General features: G+C 39.3%; 1 gene segment (V, D, J or C); it reads right to left on the reverse strand.

Annotated features, from left to right (window-relative positions):
• Positions 1-2963: 2963 nt before the first annotated feature.
• On the reverse strand, positions 2964-3537 carry LOC126494681 (immunoglobulin heavy variable 3-21-like). The segment is given in 2 exon segments: positions 2964-3322; positions 3425-3537. Coding segments are annotated over 2 exon segments (405 nt in total).
• Positions 3538-19369: the final 15832 nt, after the last annotated feature.

Raw genomic sequence — 19369 nt, forward strand, 5'->3', positions numbered from 1 at the left:
GTAGCACATAAGAACTAGGTTTTATGATTGCTGAATTGATGATGGATGAGAAAGCCAGCACCTCATGAAAAGAAATAGCATTCAGTCAGGCTTGAGAGTTATATGATCTGAAGTAATAAAAAGACAGAGAAACCTATGTAATGACAAGATATGGAAGCTGGGTATACTTGAACAGTAGGATACTGCTTGCCTTGTAGAGAGGATAACTATAGAGGACAAAGGATTGAAGGACTTTGTCCCATGCCTTAAGAATGTAAATCACCAGGGAAGGGAAATGAGCTGTAACCAACCTGCCTTGTCAGTTCCCAAAGAATACCCACCACTTCCTTTATTGGAATCCCACATTTTATGTCCCTCAATTTGTTGTGCAAAATATATTTACTGTGAGTGGCAGTGGGGGAGCTAGAATTTAACATAGGTAAGACAGTCATCCTTGCAAATACTTATGGGAAATACTGATGCAAATACTAATGCAAAACTCTATGAGTGCTGTGTTCCCCTCATTGTGATGTTCAGTAAATTAGAAGAATATATTTCAGACATGTTTAGTATGTCTCATCTTGGGTTCGTCTGATATTCTCATTGTGGTTACAAAAATCAGGGAAGGGATATCAGAGAAGTAAAGAAACATTTCTGATACTACATTTGGGAACTTGGTATAGGTCAACTTATTATTCACATACTTTTGACATTGTCTATTGCAGAGATAGTTTGCATCTGTATTCTGTACTCTCTTAATTTCTGGGTTTCTGTTTCTGTGAGTCTGTCTAGAAGGAATTCACTAAGCAAAGGATTTTTTCAAAGGGAATGAGTTGATGGTAAAGTCACACATTATTTACAATGATCTTGTATTTGGGAGGTGGATCCTTATTCTTAAATGATCACTACACATTTTCAACTCTCTGAAACCTCAGCCACACATTCCAACATACATAGACAGAGACACAAAGAGAGTAAGATTCACATTTCCAGATACAGTCCCATACCCATCCTTCACACCCACAGTCAGAAACACCCTAAGGATTTACTGGTAGAAGGGATGACTTTTTTCTTTCATTTTTTAACAGGGTCATCTTGGTCCCTAGCTATGAGAGATTTTTCTTGCTTCTATCTTTCTACTGAATGTATTAAGACTATATTTCATCATGCCCTACTATCAAATGCATTGTTGTCGATAATTAAAAAAATTATTTCCTTGAAAAACTTTCAACACAATATATTCTAATAATCATTTAAATTCTCTCTTCTTTTGCTGATCCTAGCCATTTTACCACTTCCAGATTTCCATAATGGTCAGTTTTAAGGGTTATTTATGAGGACATATAAGGGTTTGGATGTGAGGCATTCATTTTAATATAGACAGTTAATGGTTTAAAAATCCATAATTGGCAATACATATTCTCTTTTAAAAATTATTATATAATACATGTATTTTCTTTTACATATTCTTTTATCACTGTATAGTGATTATATCCAGGGCTCAACAATTGGCTCAGTGGTAAGATGCCTACATTCCAATATTAGTAGCTTAGCTTGATTCACAACACTTAGCTTAGAAGCTGGGTGTGATGGTTTATCCTATATTCCCAGCACTGGAGGGGGTTGTGGCTGGAGATTCTCTGAAACTTACCATCCCAAGAATCCATCTGCACATTTGTGCTGCAGGTTCACTGTGAGATCCTCTCTCAAAAATAAGATAGAAATAAACCAATAAACACAGTTAATCTCAACTCTAGCCTTCAATCACATGTGCAAACCATACAAAATGCACAGACAGTCTAGACAGTTAGGTTTTAAAGCCATCCAAACATTGTCCTTACCCTGTGTGGGATCCATGGTTTATAGTTATTTAGAACTGTGTCATGGAAGTTGCAGACCATGGACGAACTGCTTGCTATGGAATCAAGAGATAAACTCCTGAATACTTGTTCCTTCTCAACAACTTTACAACTGCACTTACTATTCTGGGGACTTCCATTCCTTTTCCAGCCATGAGAGTGGTCATTTAAGTCTCTGAATGTGAGATATGATATTTTCTAAGTGCTTAATTCCTATTTTTAGGAGTGTTTGGTTCTTAAACTAAGACATTTCACATGGTCACAAAGCACTCTATCACAGAGTAACTAGCCTAGATAAATGTTTTAAAACATCACATTATTGTACAGAAAATATTTTTTGAAGACTGCATTTATGCACTACTAAAATATACACCAGGAACCACAAAATTCTTTTTCCTTGATGCCCAGCACTTATACCCGATTCTGTAAAGGATCAATCTACTGAGCATGGATGTCAAGAATGTTGGGATAGGGAGGATAAACAATCAAAGAAAACAGAAGGAAGAGTACAAGGAGAAGTAGAGGGAAACTTCAACCTCAGCTGATGACTCCTATTCTGACTCTGGAGTCCTTGACCTTTTCAAGACTACTGTGTAGTTAAACCACAGCATGTGCTGGAATCTCACTATTCATGTTAAACTCACACACCTGAATAAAAAGGTAAAAATGAGAGCAGATTGCACAAATGAGTAACAGTGTCTGCCACACATTGAAAAGAGAAAGACAGAGGCTGTTGAGCATCATATGTCATCACACACACACACACACACACACACACACACACATGCACACAGTAGTTATAGAGAAAATGTTAGAGAGCAAAAGAGAGAGAGAAAAAGGGAGAGTGAGAGAGAGAGTGAGACACAGAGACAGGTAGACAGAGTTAATGGGAAACAAGGAGAAACACTGTAATAAATAAACACAATACCCAGCAGGAAAATGAAATTGGAATAAACATTTGGACATTCAAGGATTACTACACTCTATACCTGTAGAGAAAATCCCTAAGTGTGATAAGGAGAGGCAGTGCAGACACAGAGAAGTCCAGTCTTCAATGCTTCTCTGATCAGGCTCTTCTGTGACCCAGATATCTAAGTGCTCTCAGCGCCCCCTGCTGGTTCTGTGTTACCCACAGCGGTGTTTTTGTCTGAGCTCACTGTAGCATTCACTCACTGTGTCTCTTGCACAGTAATACACGGCTGTGTCCTCAGACCTCATACTGCTCATTTCCAGGTACAGAGTGTTCTTGGCATCGTCTCTGGAGATTGTGAACCGGCCCTTCACAGTGTCAGTGTAATAGATGTAGCTACTACTACCACTAATATATGCGACCCACTCCAGCCCCTTCCCTGGAGCCTGGCGGAACCAGTTCATTGCATAACTACTGAAGGTGAATCCAGAGGTTGCACAGGAGAGTTTCAGGAAATTTCCAGGCTGCACTAAGCCTCCTCCAGACTCCAGCAATTGCACCTCACACTGTCCCCCTGTAAACACAAAGAATTCTGATTAGAAAACTGACGCAGAAGACTTTTTTTTTGTCTTTCTAATGTGCACACAACACACAGCATCTCATCGTTATGAATTACCTTTTAAAATAAGGACAAGGAAAACCAATATGAGCCATAAGTCCATGGTGAGTGACCTGTGTTCAGTGCTGACCCCTGACTGGGAGGACTTGAGAATTCAGGACTGGTCTCCTCTGCCAGAGCTGTAGGTTCAGGACAGGACTGATTTTTATGGGCAAAAGAAGTCTTATTTGCATATCTTCCTGCCATAACAGGCTCTGTAGTTGGGCCTGGTCAGAAGGCAGTACTCAGAGTACATATAAGACATCATATACAGTGATGACAGTTAATGAAATTGAAGCATTAATGTAGCTCTGTGTACATAATTTCCTTGTTAGGGATTCACCACACTTTATTTAGTTCCCTTTTCACCATATGCATAGAAAATGTGTTTCCACACCGTCATGTCTCTTTAGGGTCAATGTGAAATAGAAAACCTCCACACAAAGCTGTGTTTCTAGATATAAGCTCCGTCTGCCCCTCTGTTTCTGCTTGACATGGCTTTTCTTGAGGTGAATCCTGACAGGAACACTTGAAACTTTTCTGAATTCTACTCAGTTCTAAGAGGTGCTATCACACGCCCTATGGAATTTTGCAAATGATACATATCTTGTTCTGTCTGTCTTCCTCTTAGTGGATACATATTTCTATTTACATCATACTTGTTTGCATCACGAAATTTTCCTATGATCACTTTGTATCCCCCAATCTGTCTTTCCCACCTCAATACCAGACAACACATGGCTGGCTTCATGTTGTCTAAGTTCACTTTTTTTTCTGCATATTTATATTTTCATCATAATGTGGACATTTCACAATTGTCAATAACAAAACACAAAACCTCTGCATCAATTTTGTATTTTCAGAAGGCTTTGTTTTTGTTTTTCCAAATTCTCATGCTTTGCTTTCTACCTTCTCAGGAACTTTTTTCTCACTACACCTGACTTTTCCTTTGAAAACCCCTGTATTACCCTGTGCTTTTTACCTTCTGTCCTTCACTTAAGACGTTTTTTCCTGTCTTGACTTCCATTCTAGTTCCAAGCCTACACAATAGAAGTCTCAAACACAGTCTGCATTCTCTATAAGGCAGAAAATGTTCTTCCCAATCTTCAATATGTTGTATAATATAAGATTTCCAGTTCCATTCAAGTTCCTCCAAGTCTCAACTGATGAAGGGGAGGTGGGAAGAATGTAATGAGTGGAGCACAGGGAGGGGTGCTGTGAAATGCTGTCTTCTGGACATGACATGGATACCACAATCATGGGCTCATAGTGGTTGTAGTTGTCTGTCTAACCCCAAATAGGGCCAAGTAAGCAAAAACCCTGGTACAGATAAGCTGAAAATTCCTTGATCCAACTTCTTACTGAGAAACAGTTCTTAAGTTCTTAAGTACATGGTTGTTAGGAACCCACGTTTGGAAGTTGTTGGAGTAGCTGGGTGGAAAACCTTGCATATAGGGATCCTAAAGAGAAAGACTAAAGAAAATTAGTAAAAATTGTATAGCTGAAGCTTAAAAGAAAAATTCAGAAAGCAAATGATTAAGGAACATTGGTAAATATCAAACAACTTGGTAGGAAACTTTATCTGGGACCATCTTTCAATCCAGCTAAGAAGTGATGGGGTCCTTCAATGATGTATAAAAATCTGTTTGCATATAATCCTATACATGATTTGTAAAATACTTTTTTTCAAATTTAGTTAGCTGTTACTTTAGTTTTAGGTAACAATATCCCATCTTCAATCAGAATTAGGGGAAAGACATATCATTCTTTCACAACCCTTTCAGGGCTCATGCTGTAGGAACAGTTTTTCTGGTGTTAGATTATATATGTGTATCATCTAGGTATCCCTTTTCTTTAAAATTATCTAGAATGAATCAGAGGACATACTGAAGAGAAGAGAAAATCAAGGGCATTTCTATAAACAATTGTTACTTCTTTTCTACTCCAGAGGAAAAATTTTGCCTGTGCTATTTGTTTAATAATTTATTTTCCTTAATGTGAATATGTGAATTCTTTCAATTCATATTGCTAGGCTTTCCATAAAATGTTCTGGATATTCTTGATCAAAAGTATAAACCTGGTATTAGAATAGTGGTATTGCTTCTGATATATTTTAGGCCCAACAAACTCATTAAAATTTTACCCTATTTATCTATTTCAGGAGCAGCCATGTATGCAGATCCTCACACTGACCCAGGAAAATATGACAGTGAAATCTTTATTATTTATTTCTTTATTAATTAATTAAAGATTTATGTCTCATCCCCACTGCCGCTTCCCCTTTCCCTCCCCCTCCCCCAATCAAGTCCCCCTCCCTCGTCAGCCCAAAGAGCAATCAGGGTTCCCTGCCTTGTGGGAGGTCCAAAGACCACCCACTTCCATCCAGGTCTAGTAAGGTGAGCATCCAAACTGCCTAGGCTCCCACAAAACCAATTGGTGCAGTAGTATCAAAAACCCATTGCCATTGTTCTTGTGGTCTCAGTAGTCCTCATTGTCCACTATGTTCAGAGAGACCGGTTTTAACCCAGGCTTTTTCAGACCCAGGCCAGCTGGCCTTGGTGAGTTCCCAATAGGATATCCCCATTGTCTCAGTGTGTGGGTGCCCCCCTCGCGGTCCTGAGTTCCTTGCTCGTGCTCTCTCTCCTGGTGCTCCTGATTTGGACCTTGACATTTCAGTCCGGTGCTCCAATGTGGGTCTCTGTCTCCTTTCATCGCCTGATGAAGGTTAATATTCAGGAGGATGCCTATATGTTTTTCTTTGGGTTCTCCTTATCTAGCTTCTCTAAGAACCTGAATTATAGGCTCAATGTCCTTTATTTAAGGCTAGAAACCAAATATGAGTGAGTACATCCCATGTTCCTCTTTTTGGGTCTGGCTTACTTCACTCAGGATAGTGTTTTCTATTTCCATCCATTTGCCTGCAAACTTCAAGAAGTCCTTGTTTTTTACTGCTGAGTAGTACACTAATATGTATATATTCCATACTTTCTTCATCCATTCTTCAATTGAAGGGCATCTAGGTTGTTTCCAGGTTCTGGCTATTACAAACAATGCTGCTATAAACATAGTAGAGCATATACTTTTGTTGTGTGATAAGGCCTCTCTTGGGTATATTCCCAAGAGTGGTATTGCTGGGTCCATGGGTAGGTTGATCCCAAATTTCCTGAGAAACCTCCACACTGCTTTCCAGAGTGGTTGCACAAGTTTGCATTCCCACCAGCAATGGATGAGTGTACCCCTTTCTCCACAACCTCTCCAGCAAAGGCTATCATTGGTGTTTTTGATTTTTGCCATTCTGACAGGTGTAAGATGGTATCTTAAAGTTGTCTTGATTTGCATTTCCCTGATCGCTAAGGAAGTTGAGCATGACCTTAGGTGTCTTTTGGCCATTTGAACTTCTTCTGTTGAGAGATCTCTGTTCAACTCAGTGCCCCATTTTATAATTGGGTTGATTAGCCTTTTACGGTCTAGTTTCTTGAGTTCTTTATATATTTTGGAGATCAGACCTTTGTCAGTTGTGGGGTTGGTGAAGATCTTCTCCCAGTCAGTGGGTTGCCTTTCTGTCTTAGCAACAGTGTCCTTTGCTTTACAGAAGCTTCTCAGTCTCAGGAGGTCCCATTTATTCAATGAGGCCCTTACTGTCTGTGCTGCTGGGGTTATACGTAGGAAGTGGTCTCCTGTGCCCACGTGTTGTAGAGTACTTCCCACTTTCTCTTCAATCAGGTTCAGTGTGTTTGGACTGATATTGAGGTCTTTCACCCACTTGGACTTGAGTTTTGTGCATGGTGATAGATATGGGTCTATTTTCATTCTTCTACAGATTGACATCCAGTTTTGCCAGCACAATTTGTTGAAGATGCTCTCTTTTTTCCATTGTATACTTTTAGCTCCTTTATCGAAAATCAGGTGTTCATATGTTTGTGGGTTAAAGTCAGGGTCTTCTATTCGATTCCATTGGTCGACTTCTCTGTTTTTATGCCAATACCAAGCTGTTTTCAATACTGTAGCTCTGTAATAGAGTTTGAAGTCAGGGATGGTAATGCCTCCAGACGTTCCTTTATTGTATAAGATTGTTTTGGCTATCCTGGGTTTTTTGTTTTTCCATATAAAGTTGATTATTGTCTTCTCCAGATCTGTGAAGAATTTTGATGGGATTTTGATGGGGATTGCATTGAATCTATAGATTGCTTTTGGTAGAATTGCCATTTTTACTATGTTGATCCTCCCAATCCAAGAGCAAGGGAGGTCCTTCCATTTTCTGGTGTCCTCCTCTATTTCTTTCTTCAAAGACTTGAAGTTCTTGTCAAATAGATCTTTCACTTCCTTGGTCAGGGTTACCCCAAGATATTTTATGCTCTTTGTGGCTATCGTGAAAGGTGATGCTTCTGTGATTTCCCTCTCTGTTTCCTTATCCTTAGTGTATAGGAAGGCAACTGATTTTTTGGAGTTGATCTTGTATCCAGCCACGCTACTAAAGGTGTTTATCAGCTGTAGGAGTTCTTTGGTAGAATTTTTGGGGTCGCTTATGTATACTATCATGTCATCTGCAAATAACGAAAGCTTAACTTCTTCCTTTCCAATACGAATCCCCTTGATCCCCTTATGTTGTCTTATTGCTATTGCTAGAACTTCAAGCACTATATTGAAGAGGTATGGAGAGAGTGGACATCCTTGTCTTGTTCCTGATTTTAGTGGGATGGCTTTGAGTTTTTCTCCATTTAATTTAATGTTAGCTGTCGGTTTGCTGTAGATAGCTTTTATTATATTTAGGTATGACCCTTGTATCCCTATTCTCTCCAAGACCTTTATCATAAAGGGGTGTTGAATTTTGTCGAATGCTTTTTCCGCATCTAATGAAATGATCATATGGTTTTTTTCTTTCAGTCTATTTATATGGTGGATTACATTGATAGATTTGCGTATGTTGAACCAGCCCTGCATCTCTGGGATGAAGCCTACTTGATCATAATGGATAATTTTTCTGATGTGTTCTTGAATTCGGTTTGCCAGTATTTTATTGAGAATTTTTGCGTCGATATTCATGAGTGAGATAGGCCTGTAATTCTCTTTCTTGGTTGGGTCTTTGTGTGGTTTTGGTATCAGGGTAACTGTAGCTTCATAAAAGGAATTTGGCAATGACTTTTCTGTTTCTATATTGTGAAATACGTTAAGGAGTATAGGTATTAGCTCTTCTTGGAAGTTCTGGTAGAATTCTGCGTTGAACCCATCTGGTCCTGGGCTTTTTTTGGAAGGGAGATTTTTGATAACAGTTTCTAGTTCTTCGCGACTAACAGGTCTATTTAGATCATTCACCTGGTCTTGGTTTAGCTTTGGTATATGGTACTTATCTAAAAAAATGTCCATTTCTTTTGCATTTTCCAGTTTTGTGGCATACAGGCTTTTATAGTAAGATCTAATGATTCTCTGGATTTCCTCTGTGTCTGTGGTTATGTCCCCCCTTTCATTTCTGATTTTATTTATTTGCGTGTTCTCTCTCTGTTGTTTAGTTAGTTTGGATAGGGGTTTGTCGATCTTGTTGATTTTCTCCAAGAACCAACTTTTTGTTTCATTGATTCTTTGGACTGTTTTCTGTGTTTCTATTTTGTTGATTTCTGCCCTCAGTTTGATTATTTCCAGTCTTCTACTCCTTCTGGGCACCTCTGCTTCTTTTTTTTCTAAAGCTTTCAGGTGTGCCATTAAGTCCCCAATGTATGCTTTCTCTGTTTTCTTTAAGTGGGCACTTAGTGCTATGAACTTTCCTCTTAGCACTGCTTTCATCGTGTCCCATAGGTTTGAGTATGTTGTCTCTTTATTTTCATTAAATTCAAGGAAGACTTTAATTTCTTTCTTAATTTCTTCCTTGACCCAGGTGTGGTTCAGTAGTTGACTGTTCAGTTTCCATGAGTTTGTCGGCTTTCTGGGGGTAGCATAGTTGTTGCCATCTAACTTTAATCCGTGGTGATCTGATAAGACACAGGTGGACACTGATATTCTTTTGTATCTGTGGAGGTTTCCTTTGTTTCCGAGTATATGGTCAATTTTTGAGAAGGTTCCATGAGCTGCAGAGAAGAAGGTATATTCTTTCCTATTTGGGTGGAGTGTTCTGTAGATGTCTGTTAAGTCCATTTGCTTCATTACCTCCAATAATTCTCTTAATTCTCTATTAGGTTTCTGTCTGATTGACCTGTCCATTGGAGAGAGAGGTGTGTTGAAGTCTCCTACTATTAGTGTGTGTGGTTTTATGTCTGCCTTGAGTTTTAGAAATATTTCTTTTACATAAGTGGGTGCTTTTATATTAGGGGCATAGATATTCAGGATTGAGATGTCATCCTGATGAATTGTTCCTGTTATGAGTATAAAGTGTCCATCTCGATCTCTTCTGATTGATTTTAGTTTGAAGTCAGTTTTGTTGGAAATTAGTATGGCCACACCTGCTTTTTTGTTAGGACCATTTGCTTGAAAGACCTTTTCCCAACCTTTTACTCTGAGTAGATGCCTGTCTTTGTGGTTGAGATGTGTTTCTTGCAAACAGCAGAATGTTGGATCCTGTTTTCGTATCCAATCCCTTAGCCTGTGCCTTTTTATAGGTGAATTGAGACCATTAATATTAAGTGATATTAGTGACCAGTGGTTGTTTACTCCGGTTATTCTTACTGTTTTCGGTAGTAGAGTTTGTGTGTGTCCCTTCTTTGAGTTGTACTGGTGAAGGTTCGCTAGATTCCTGAGTTATTGTAGTCAGTGTTGGCAATGTTGGATTCCTTGGGTTGCGATTTTCCTTCTATTACTTTCTGTAGCGCTGGATTTGTGGCTACGTATTGTTTAAATTTGTTCTTATCCTGGAATGTCTTGTTTTCTCCATTGATAGTGAATACTAGCTTGGCTGGGTATAGAAGTTTGGGTTTGCATCCATGGTCTCTTAGTTTTTGAAGAACCTCTATCCAGGACCTTCTGGCTTTCATGGTTTCCATAGAGAAGTCAGGTGTAAGTCTGATCGGTTTACCTTTATAAGTTACTTGGCCTTTTTCCTTTGCAGCTCTTAATATTCTTTCTTTAACCTGTATATTTTGTGTTTTGATTATTATATGGCGAGGGGATGCTTTTCTTTGATCCAGTCTGTTTGGTGTTCTGTATGCTTCTTGGATATTCAAAGGAATATCTTTCTTTATGTTGGGAAAGTTTTCTTCCATAATTTTGTTAAATATATTTTCTGGGCCTTTGAGCTGTAATTCTTCCCCTTCTTCTATTCCTATTATTCTCAGGTTTGGTCTTTTTATTGTGTCCCATATTTCCTGAATGTTTTGTGATGAGAATTTGTTGGCTTTGCTGTTTTCTTTGATCAGTGCGTTTATTTTCTCTATGGTGTCCTCAGAATCTGAGATTCTTTCTTCTATTTCTTGTATTCTATTGATTACGCTTGTTTCTGTAGGCTCTGCTCGTTGATCTGGATTTTCCATATCCAGCTGGTGCTCAGTTTGTGTTTTCTTCCTTGTTTCCATTTCAGTTTTCAATTCTTGAATTGTTTCCATTACCTGTTTGTTCATTTTTTCTTGGTTTCCCAGGGTCTCATGTACGTATTTACTCAATTCTTCAAACTTTTTGTTATATTTCTCATCCATTTCTATAAGGGTATTTTTTATATGTTGTTTAAGGGATTCTATTGCTTTCATAAAGTCAATTTTTTCCACTTCTTCTGTGTTAGGGTGTTCAAGTCCTTCTGTTGTAAGATCATTGGGTTCTGGTGTTTTCATGTTGTTTTTCGGATTGTTGGGTGAATTCTTGCCTTGGCGCCTGTCCATTTCCTCCTATTGAAGCTATCTAATGGGTCTTTTAGAACCGGATTAGGTTTCCCTGTTGGCAAGGGGCTCCTCCTACAAAATGCTGTTGCTCTGTTTCCTGGCTCCTGCCAGGGGCCCAGTTCCCTCTCGCCCCTCAGAAGGGTCTTCAGGAACAGGTCCCGGCTCCTTCTTTGCTAGGGATCTCACCAACCAAAAGCCTACCTCTTTGCTTTAATTGTAGTGGGGTGTTGTGCGCTGGTCCCCGCTCTCTGCCGCCTCCTGCACCTCCCTGGTGCTCTCTTGTGCTCCCTGAGCCTGCGCTGCCCCGGTGCTCTGCCACCCCACCTGGGCATGGGCTGCCCAGGTGCTCAGCTGCCCCGCCTGGGCCTGCGCTGCCCAGGTGCTCTGTTGCCCCACCTCTGACAGTGAAATCTTTGTATTCAACATAATGTGGAGTTATTCAACTCATGGTTATGTATTCTTCTGTCAGGATTCTAAGAATGTAGTCAATGTGGTCTCTGAAGTTTCATTACACACTATTGGTGTCACTACCTGAAATTTAGGAGACGCCTCAGATGAAAAGAATCTCATTTCCTTTTAAAACCTGCCCCAAGTCTATCATGCATTACCATTTAACCCACAGCCAATATGACTTCTCTGAAGACACTTGTTTAGCTCACACATGAGACACCTGCTCTTCATTTCACCAATGAGAGAGTGCAGAGGAGTAATTTTTGGGAGCAACAAAAGAAGCACCAACCAAAGCACAAACTGTGCAAAACATAGAACTCAGTTGTTTATGGGAAGGACTGAAGAGAGATGGACCAGGGACTGGAGCTATTGTCTGCTGGGATGTGCATATTGGAGGAAGGAACTGGAAAATATTTCATTTGAAAGAAGAAAAGGCAATTTATTGCAGAAGGAGTAATTTTATGAAGATTTAGACAGAATAGAACTTTTTAAAGCTAATCTGTGAATCAGTCATTCCTGCTACCCTCTTTCATATGCTACTCACTTCTGCTGACCCTTTCTGGCCCCTCCTACTCTCATGTTTCTTCTTTCCTTTTCTTCTTCTCCTCCCTTCATGTTTTCCTGAAAAACTTCTGATTCCTCATTTCCTCTCTCCTCTTCTCTCTCACTCTCTCCCACATTCTTTCTGTGATCACTTTATTCCATTTCCTTGTTTCTGGCTATATACAACATGTTGTTTCTATTATATGTGCATAATTGCTATGGTGACACTGTATCTAAAAGGCAGCAGCCAGCTCTATCACATTTCTCTAGCAGTCTCTGGCTACCTTTCTTTGGCTTTAAAACATAAATAATATGTTTGTTTTGGGGTAAGTAATCAGCAGTAACTTATTCTCAATAACAGTGCAGTCATGGGTACATACTTTACAAGTCACACACTTTAGAAAAGCTTTACTGACCAAGGCTGAGAGAAGCACTAACATATTGATGTAAATATAAAAGACAGTTTTAGTATATGCTCCCTGTCAAAATACCAATACTTGATTTCCTCATAGTATTTTGTCCTTTGTACAGTTGATTTTTGAACAGTTCTGTGTTCTAGTTTTTTAAATGTTTAAATATGTTTTCATTTTAAAGGATGATAATCTCAGTAAAATATAAGGCTATCTCAGGTTTGTGTGGCTTATACTGTCCCTCTCCTCTACATGCTTGACCATTTAAGTCACTAGGTTTTGTAGATATATTGTACATGAACATAAACAGTTTATGTGTGTAATGACCATGTGATGTCCAGAGGTAACCATCCCACAGAACTCTTCCCCATTTTATGGTATTTTCATTCTTTCAACCCATTCTTCAGTGATGTTACTTGTGCCTTGTGGAAGGCATATGAAGTGGTAGAGAAGTGGGGGATGCAGCAGTTTTGATATAGACATTCTTTCTGTTGACAAACACTCACACAATTGTCTATTTTTAACAGTGAACAATCATAAACTGTATTCAGTGATGGCTGATGGGGGATGGAGATTCATTTTACTTGAAAGTGTAACTATTGGTTTTTGCCTTTCTTCACACCAACAGGATTATGATAAATGCTGTTTGGATATGTTGAGTCATAAAAAGAAGACTTGAATTTTATAGGAAAATGTTTTGGAAGGGCCAAGGAGTGGGAATTGGAAGAAAATGTTGAGTGAGGATATAGCCAAGATACATTGCAAATGTGTATGAGTTCTCAAAAACATACATAAAAAATCTTTTCAAAATAGTGTAGTGCATTAAAAGTCCATCACTGTAGAACATTAAAGGCCTCCTATACCAACGTTCTGATGAGCAGCTGGCTCACTAGGAGTGTCTTCCTACTCCCACAAATTGAAGTTTTTTAAATCTGTACTGTCTCTATGAATGCTAGAGACATCCCTATCTCATTGTTTTGTTGTTGTTGTTGTTTTTGTTTTGTTTTCAATAGGCCCTGACTGTGTAACTGACTTTGTTGAACACATCCTCCACTTATCTTGGAATCTGCACTCCTATGAAGCATCTGGAATGCCCAAAGCTTGGGAAAGGATTACCAATGAGTCCTATACTTTGATGACAATTCCTTTAACTACTTCGAACACGCAGAGATTCAGACTCTAAGGAAGGTTCCTCTCACTTTCTTCCTTTTGCTCCACTCTGGCAATCTTTCTTCGGATACCCACAACTGCTACAACTTCTTCCTCTCCTATCTATGGTTTTCTCAAATGAAGCAAGCAAAGATTTTTCCTTTCTTTCTTTTTTTCCTTCTTTCTTTCTTTTTTTTTTCTTGTTTCATTCTTTCTTATTTTTGTTACAAAGGGACAAATATCAAAGCATATATACATATATGTGTATATATATTATACATATATACTTACTTTTGCTTTTCTGAATATCCATCCCTTGAGCAAAGATATACATAAATTATATCACATTTTATAAAAATAAGATTTTCATAATCAGATTAAGAAACTGAGCCTGTAATTCCTACATAGAGACCACAAATCTCATCCTCATCATAACAAGTAGCAAATGAAGGTGTGTGGGAAAAGAACATCTAAGGGAAAATATGTATGCATGTTAAAAAGTAAATTCTTTAGTGCTTGTGAATTCAGTGGTCTGTACTGAAATAGCATACAAATAAACATAAAATGAAAGATGAAAAGAGAAATGATTCCCACACATGGCAGCTGCTAGTATCACAGAAGAACTACAAACTCCAGTCAACCAAGTAATCCCACAGCTGTCTTAGAACAGAAGTTGGGGCACAAAAATGCCTTACTTGGTGAGTAGGACAGGTGCCTGAAGCTCAACTGCTGTCCCCTATTCTCCATGCAGGAGTCTTCTCAGGATCAATGACTTTCCACACAATCTATGACAAGCTAGGTAGTATGTTTAGTGTTTGGACTGATGTGCACACATTGAGTGAGGACTATGTTGAATGTAAAGCTTTCCAAGATTCATGAGTCACTGACCATGCCTGGCCTTTGTTTAACTTGAATTCTATAGTGTTTCAACCATGAAACCAAAGAGAGGCTCTGCTCTGAGTCTAGAGAAACCCAATAACTAGAGTCCTAAATTATTTTAAAAACCTGATTATATTACCCAATGTAGAGTCAGTTTCCCCTTGTGATGGTCTCCATCACAGTTGGAAATACTCTTCTATATTTGACCAATTCAAATATATCTGCATACCACACTTGTAGAAAGATTTTCTGTGTAGTGTACAGAGGCAGCTTAGACATATGGATTGTAGCCCTTCATGTCCCACTGCTCCTGTTCAGGGTGCTTTTGACTTATCTGCTTTCTCATTTCTCCCTTCTGTTCAAAAGGACGCCCCGAAGAAAGGCTTGTGTCTAGGTTCATACTTATTCTCTTCAGTGTGTATTTTAACACACCAATACTTGGTTGTATCATAGACTTTCAGAGTATTGATTATTATTGACAGAGTGTTCTTGTAATTGTCTCCAGAGATGGTCAACTGATCCTTGACAGAATTTGTATATTTTATTGAGACACCAGCCTTACATGTATAAGATCCACTCTACTCCCTTCCCTGGAGCACGACAGGTCTAGTGCATGTAGTAATTTCTGAAGATGAAAGTAGATGTCACATAGGGATGTTACACTGTTGCCCCAGGATGCAACAATCCTCCTCCACATTCCACCTACTGCACCTCTCATAGGAACTGCAAACACTGAGGTTCTGTTCTTGAAACTGATACACATGCCCATCTTCCCTCGCACTCATATCCATTTACAAACTCAGCATCTGTTCTTTCTTATAAATTGCCTTGTAAATGAATAAGAAAACCCATCTCATCCTAAATGTCATGGTGAATGGTCTGAGTTCAGTGTATTACTGAATGGACAGACCTAGAAATTCCAGGCTGGGTTACTCTTCCAGAGTTTCACGGTCAAGGCTGGGAAGTTTTTCCTGAGCAGAATGTGGTACTGTTTGGATTTTCCTGTTTTGTATGTTCTCTTGACCTGGGCTCAAAAGGGAGGTTAAATTCAGGGCATACCTCACATTCATGGTGGGCACTGTAGTAATGACAGGATTCAAAAAAACCTACCCTCAATGTGGCTGTGTCCTGTAAATATTTAACACTCAAACATTCAGAGGCTCATTTATACCATTATGGTTCCTAGATAACAGTTACCTGTATCCAGTTCAGCAAGAAAGCTGGATTCTTAGACAATCATGTTTACAATTATTGAAAGCACCATAATATAATTTTTCATCAGAAGGTAATCTGAGGCATGGGGACATCATTTTCTGTAACTCTTCTCTAGAAGTTGAAGGAGGCCACAGACTTTCCTGTGTTCCTTCTCACACATTTGTCGTTTCAAATTGCCACCTTGAGAAATATCAGGATAAATTTGTCCCATGTCATGCCTTAAATTTTTTAAATTCTCAGATAGTTGGCTAACACTATATTCCACCTGGTGTTTTCAGACCAGGTGGAATCCTATGGTCTACCTTGGGGGAGCACAGGACCTCAAAGTGCATCTACATCAGGAGTCTCCTTCTTTATCACATGCATATATCTGTCCTTGGATGTACAGAAGACACAAAAGAGAAAGGAAAATTTCACAATATAGTTAATTACTAACAGATCTTTAAGCCAGCAACACAAACTACTAAGCTGCTCATTTAAGTCAAGAGTAAATTTAATAATGATTAATGACATGAAAAATAGTTGATGATTCCTATATCTACAAATAGGACAATGTGAAAACTGAGTCTGAAGGACCTTCTTTGGAAGCATGACGATTTATTAATATTTGACTCCTCTTGTCATTTACTTTGGAGTAGTAAGCTTCCATTTAATGCTCTCAGCTCCCTCTGAGGATCCACATCTGCTTTATGATTGGAAAGGAAGTATAAGAACTGTGGTGCTTGGATCTTCGAACAAATTAAGAAAGATTTGAAAAAGAGTTAAAGGTCTGTTTTAAATAAGAGGCAATCACAACAGTAGTCAGTCTCAGGCATCAGCCTGACTGGATAAATTTTCAGTTACTGAGACATTATCTAGTCCTCCTGGGACTGTGAGCTGTCATAGCCTTGATGTTCAAAGTATTGCCTTCCTGATAGTCAGAAAAGAAGTCCGCACACAAGTATGTGGACCTGATGCTGCAAGGGCAGTGCAGAGAAGATGCAACTGCTTTCTTTGAGCAGTCTGTCTCCTGTCTGCAGCTTCCAGATGTTATACCTAATGGCTGAACTTATTAAGCTGGTAATGACTCAGCTTCTATCTTGCATTTTTACAGAACTCAGAGAAAACCATTTTCAGTTATGACATCATCAAAGGTGAAAAAATTCAAGACAATATGACCATGCCTTGATCAGTTCTCAGGTATCATCATATTTACACTGAATAAAATAACAAATGTTTCCAATGCCTATCTGTTCTTTCATAGTGACATAATCTATAGGATCCCAACATACCAGTGAGGGATCATCAGTTTTTCCAAGTCCTTGTATGATCCAAACTTGAGTATACCTGAGTTTCAGATAAAGAATCTGTCTCAGATTTTACAACAGGGAATACCCATCATGTTTGCTGAGAGGCAATGTAAATAATATAGGAAGGAGCCTATAGAAAAGAAACTGGATGAGCATGTTAAAGAAAATTCTTTAGTCCCTTTAAATTAGGGAATTACATGAGTAAAAACAACAAATAAATATTAAAGAAAACAAAAGACATGCTCTCTGCTGAGTAGATCATTGATTGCCTGCAGCTAACTGAAGATTGGTGAGATGATACTGGTTGTATCGTCCTCACAGTATCAAAGATGGAGTTTCACACACATTTTATTACCAGTTCCATACCTGTGTCTGATGTGCACATATTTTTTGAGGATGAAGGTGAGTGTGAAGAGCACAGTGTTCCTGAATATTTGACCTGGTCTTATTTCCTTGTTTGCTCTAACTTGAATTCCTGTGCTTTCATGAAGGTAACTATTGAGACTGCTCTGAGTCTAGTACAGCTTGCTCCAATACTGAGGGGACTAAGAGGTGAGTGTATAGCCATGTGGCAGAATACCCCACTCTCTAGGACCTTCACAGTGAAGCAAAACTTTTGCCACACCCTCAACTTTCTAGGGTTTTCTAGGCAGACAATAAAAGCATTTCCTGCATGTAGGCTCCCCCAATACCCTACACCATCCTCCATACCCTCCAAGCTACTAGACTCACCTCACCGCCAAACTCACCTAACCTTCTGCAACCTTGGTGGAACTCTGAAACATAGCTTGCTCCAATAATGAGACGACTAAAAGGTGAGTGAACAGCAACATGGCAGGACACCCCACTTTCTAGGAAATCCACAGTGGGCTAAATTCAGGGCCTCTGCCCAAATCCCCTGTTTTTTTTTTCCAGCAAGCTAGAGTGTTTCTTGCAGGCAGGGTCCTTTAACACCAACCCTATCCACTGGACCCTCCAAGCTACCAAGCCCACCCCATCCCCAAATTTGCCTATCCTTCTGCAACCTCAGTTGAACTCTGAAACACAGCTTGCTCCAAAACTGAGAGGACTTAAGAAGTGAGTGAACAGCAGCATGGCACAGCACCCCACTTTCTAATCCCACCACAGTGGGGACAAAACCCTGGCCCTGCCCCCAGCTCGTTTAGATTTTCTAGCCAGCCAGTAGAAGAGTTTCCTGCAGGTAGACTCCCCCATTACCCAAGCCCATCCACTAGACCCTGTAAACTACTAGCCCCATCCTGAACCTCTAAACATGTCTATTCTCCTGCAACCTCGGAGGAACTCTGAAACACACAGCTTGCAACAATACAGAGAGCACTAAGAACTTGCTACAATACTGAAGGGACCAAGAGCTTGCTATTCTACTGAGGGGAACAAGAGCTTGCTAGAGCACTGAGGAAACCAGTAGAGAGGACCAAGAGAGGGAACCAGGAGAGAAGACCAAGAGAGCAGTCTTAGAGAAACCTCAGATGCTCACTAAGACACCGACATTAAAACTACAGAGCAAACAAAAAAAGACAAAACACTCAGACAGCCAAAGAAAGGATTGGACCAAGGTGCAAAGACATTGCCAGTCTCAACTGAAGCAAGAAATGGGTAGGCACCAATGCAAGAATTCATCCAACAACCTAAAAAGCAACATGGTAACACCAGAACCCAGTGGTCACATAACAGAAAGACTTGATCGTCACAATCAAGAAGAAGCAGAAGAAAACGACTTTAAATGTAACTTTATGAAAATGATGGAAGCCTTTAAAGAAGAAATAAACAGAACTCCCTTAAAGAAATGGAGAAAAAGACAAAAAAAATTGTAACGGCGTAAGCAAATGCAGACAGATTGTCAAAATATAGACAGCTTTAATGGAGGAATAGACTTACAGAACCACCGTTCCCGCGGACACCAGGAAAGCAGAAGCGAGCACTGGGAGCACGCTCGCCAAATTTATAGGAAAACTTTAGCCTGAGGCGAACACGCCCCCTAAGGGGTGGGACTTATCCCTACATCTCCCCCTTTTGTCTAAATAAGACAGAACTAAACCAAATACAACTATATACAATAATAACAAATAAATATAACAAACAATATTGAGAATCAAAAGTTTTGCTAAACATTCTATCTCAAGGAGTCTAAATAATGTAGAGAGTAACTACAATTATATAATCTTCAACTCCATCAAAGATCCGAGAAGGCAATAAATATTACTTAACAAA

This window comes from Alexandromys fortis, unplaced genomic scaffold (genome assembly GCF_014885135.2).
Source record: "Alexandromys fortis isolate MF-2015 unplaced genomic scaffold, M_Fortis_MF-2015_v1.1 scaffold_323, whole genome shotgun sequence".
Lineage (NCBI taxonomy): Eukaryota > Metazoa > Chordata > Mammalia > Rodentia > Cricetidae > Alexandromys > Alexandromys fortis.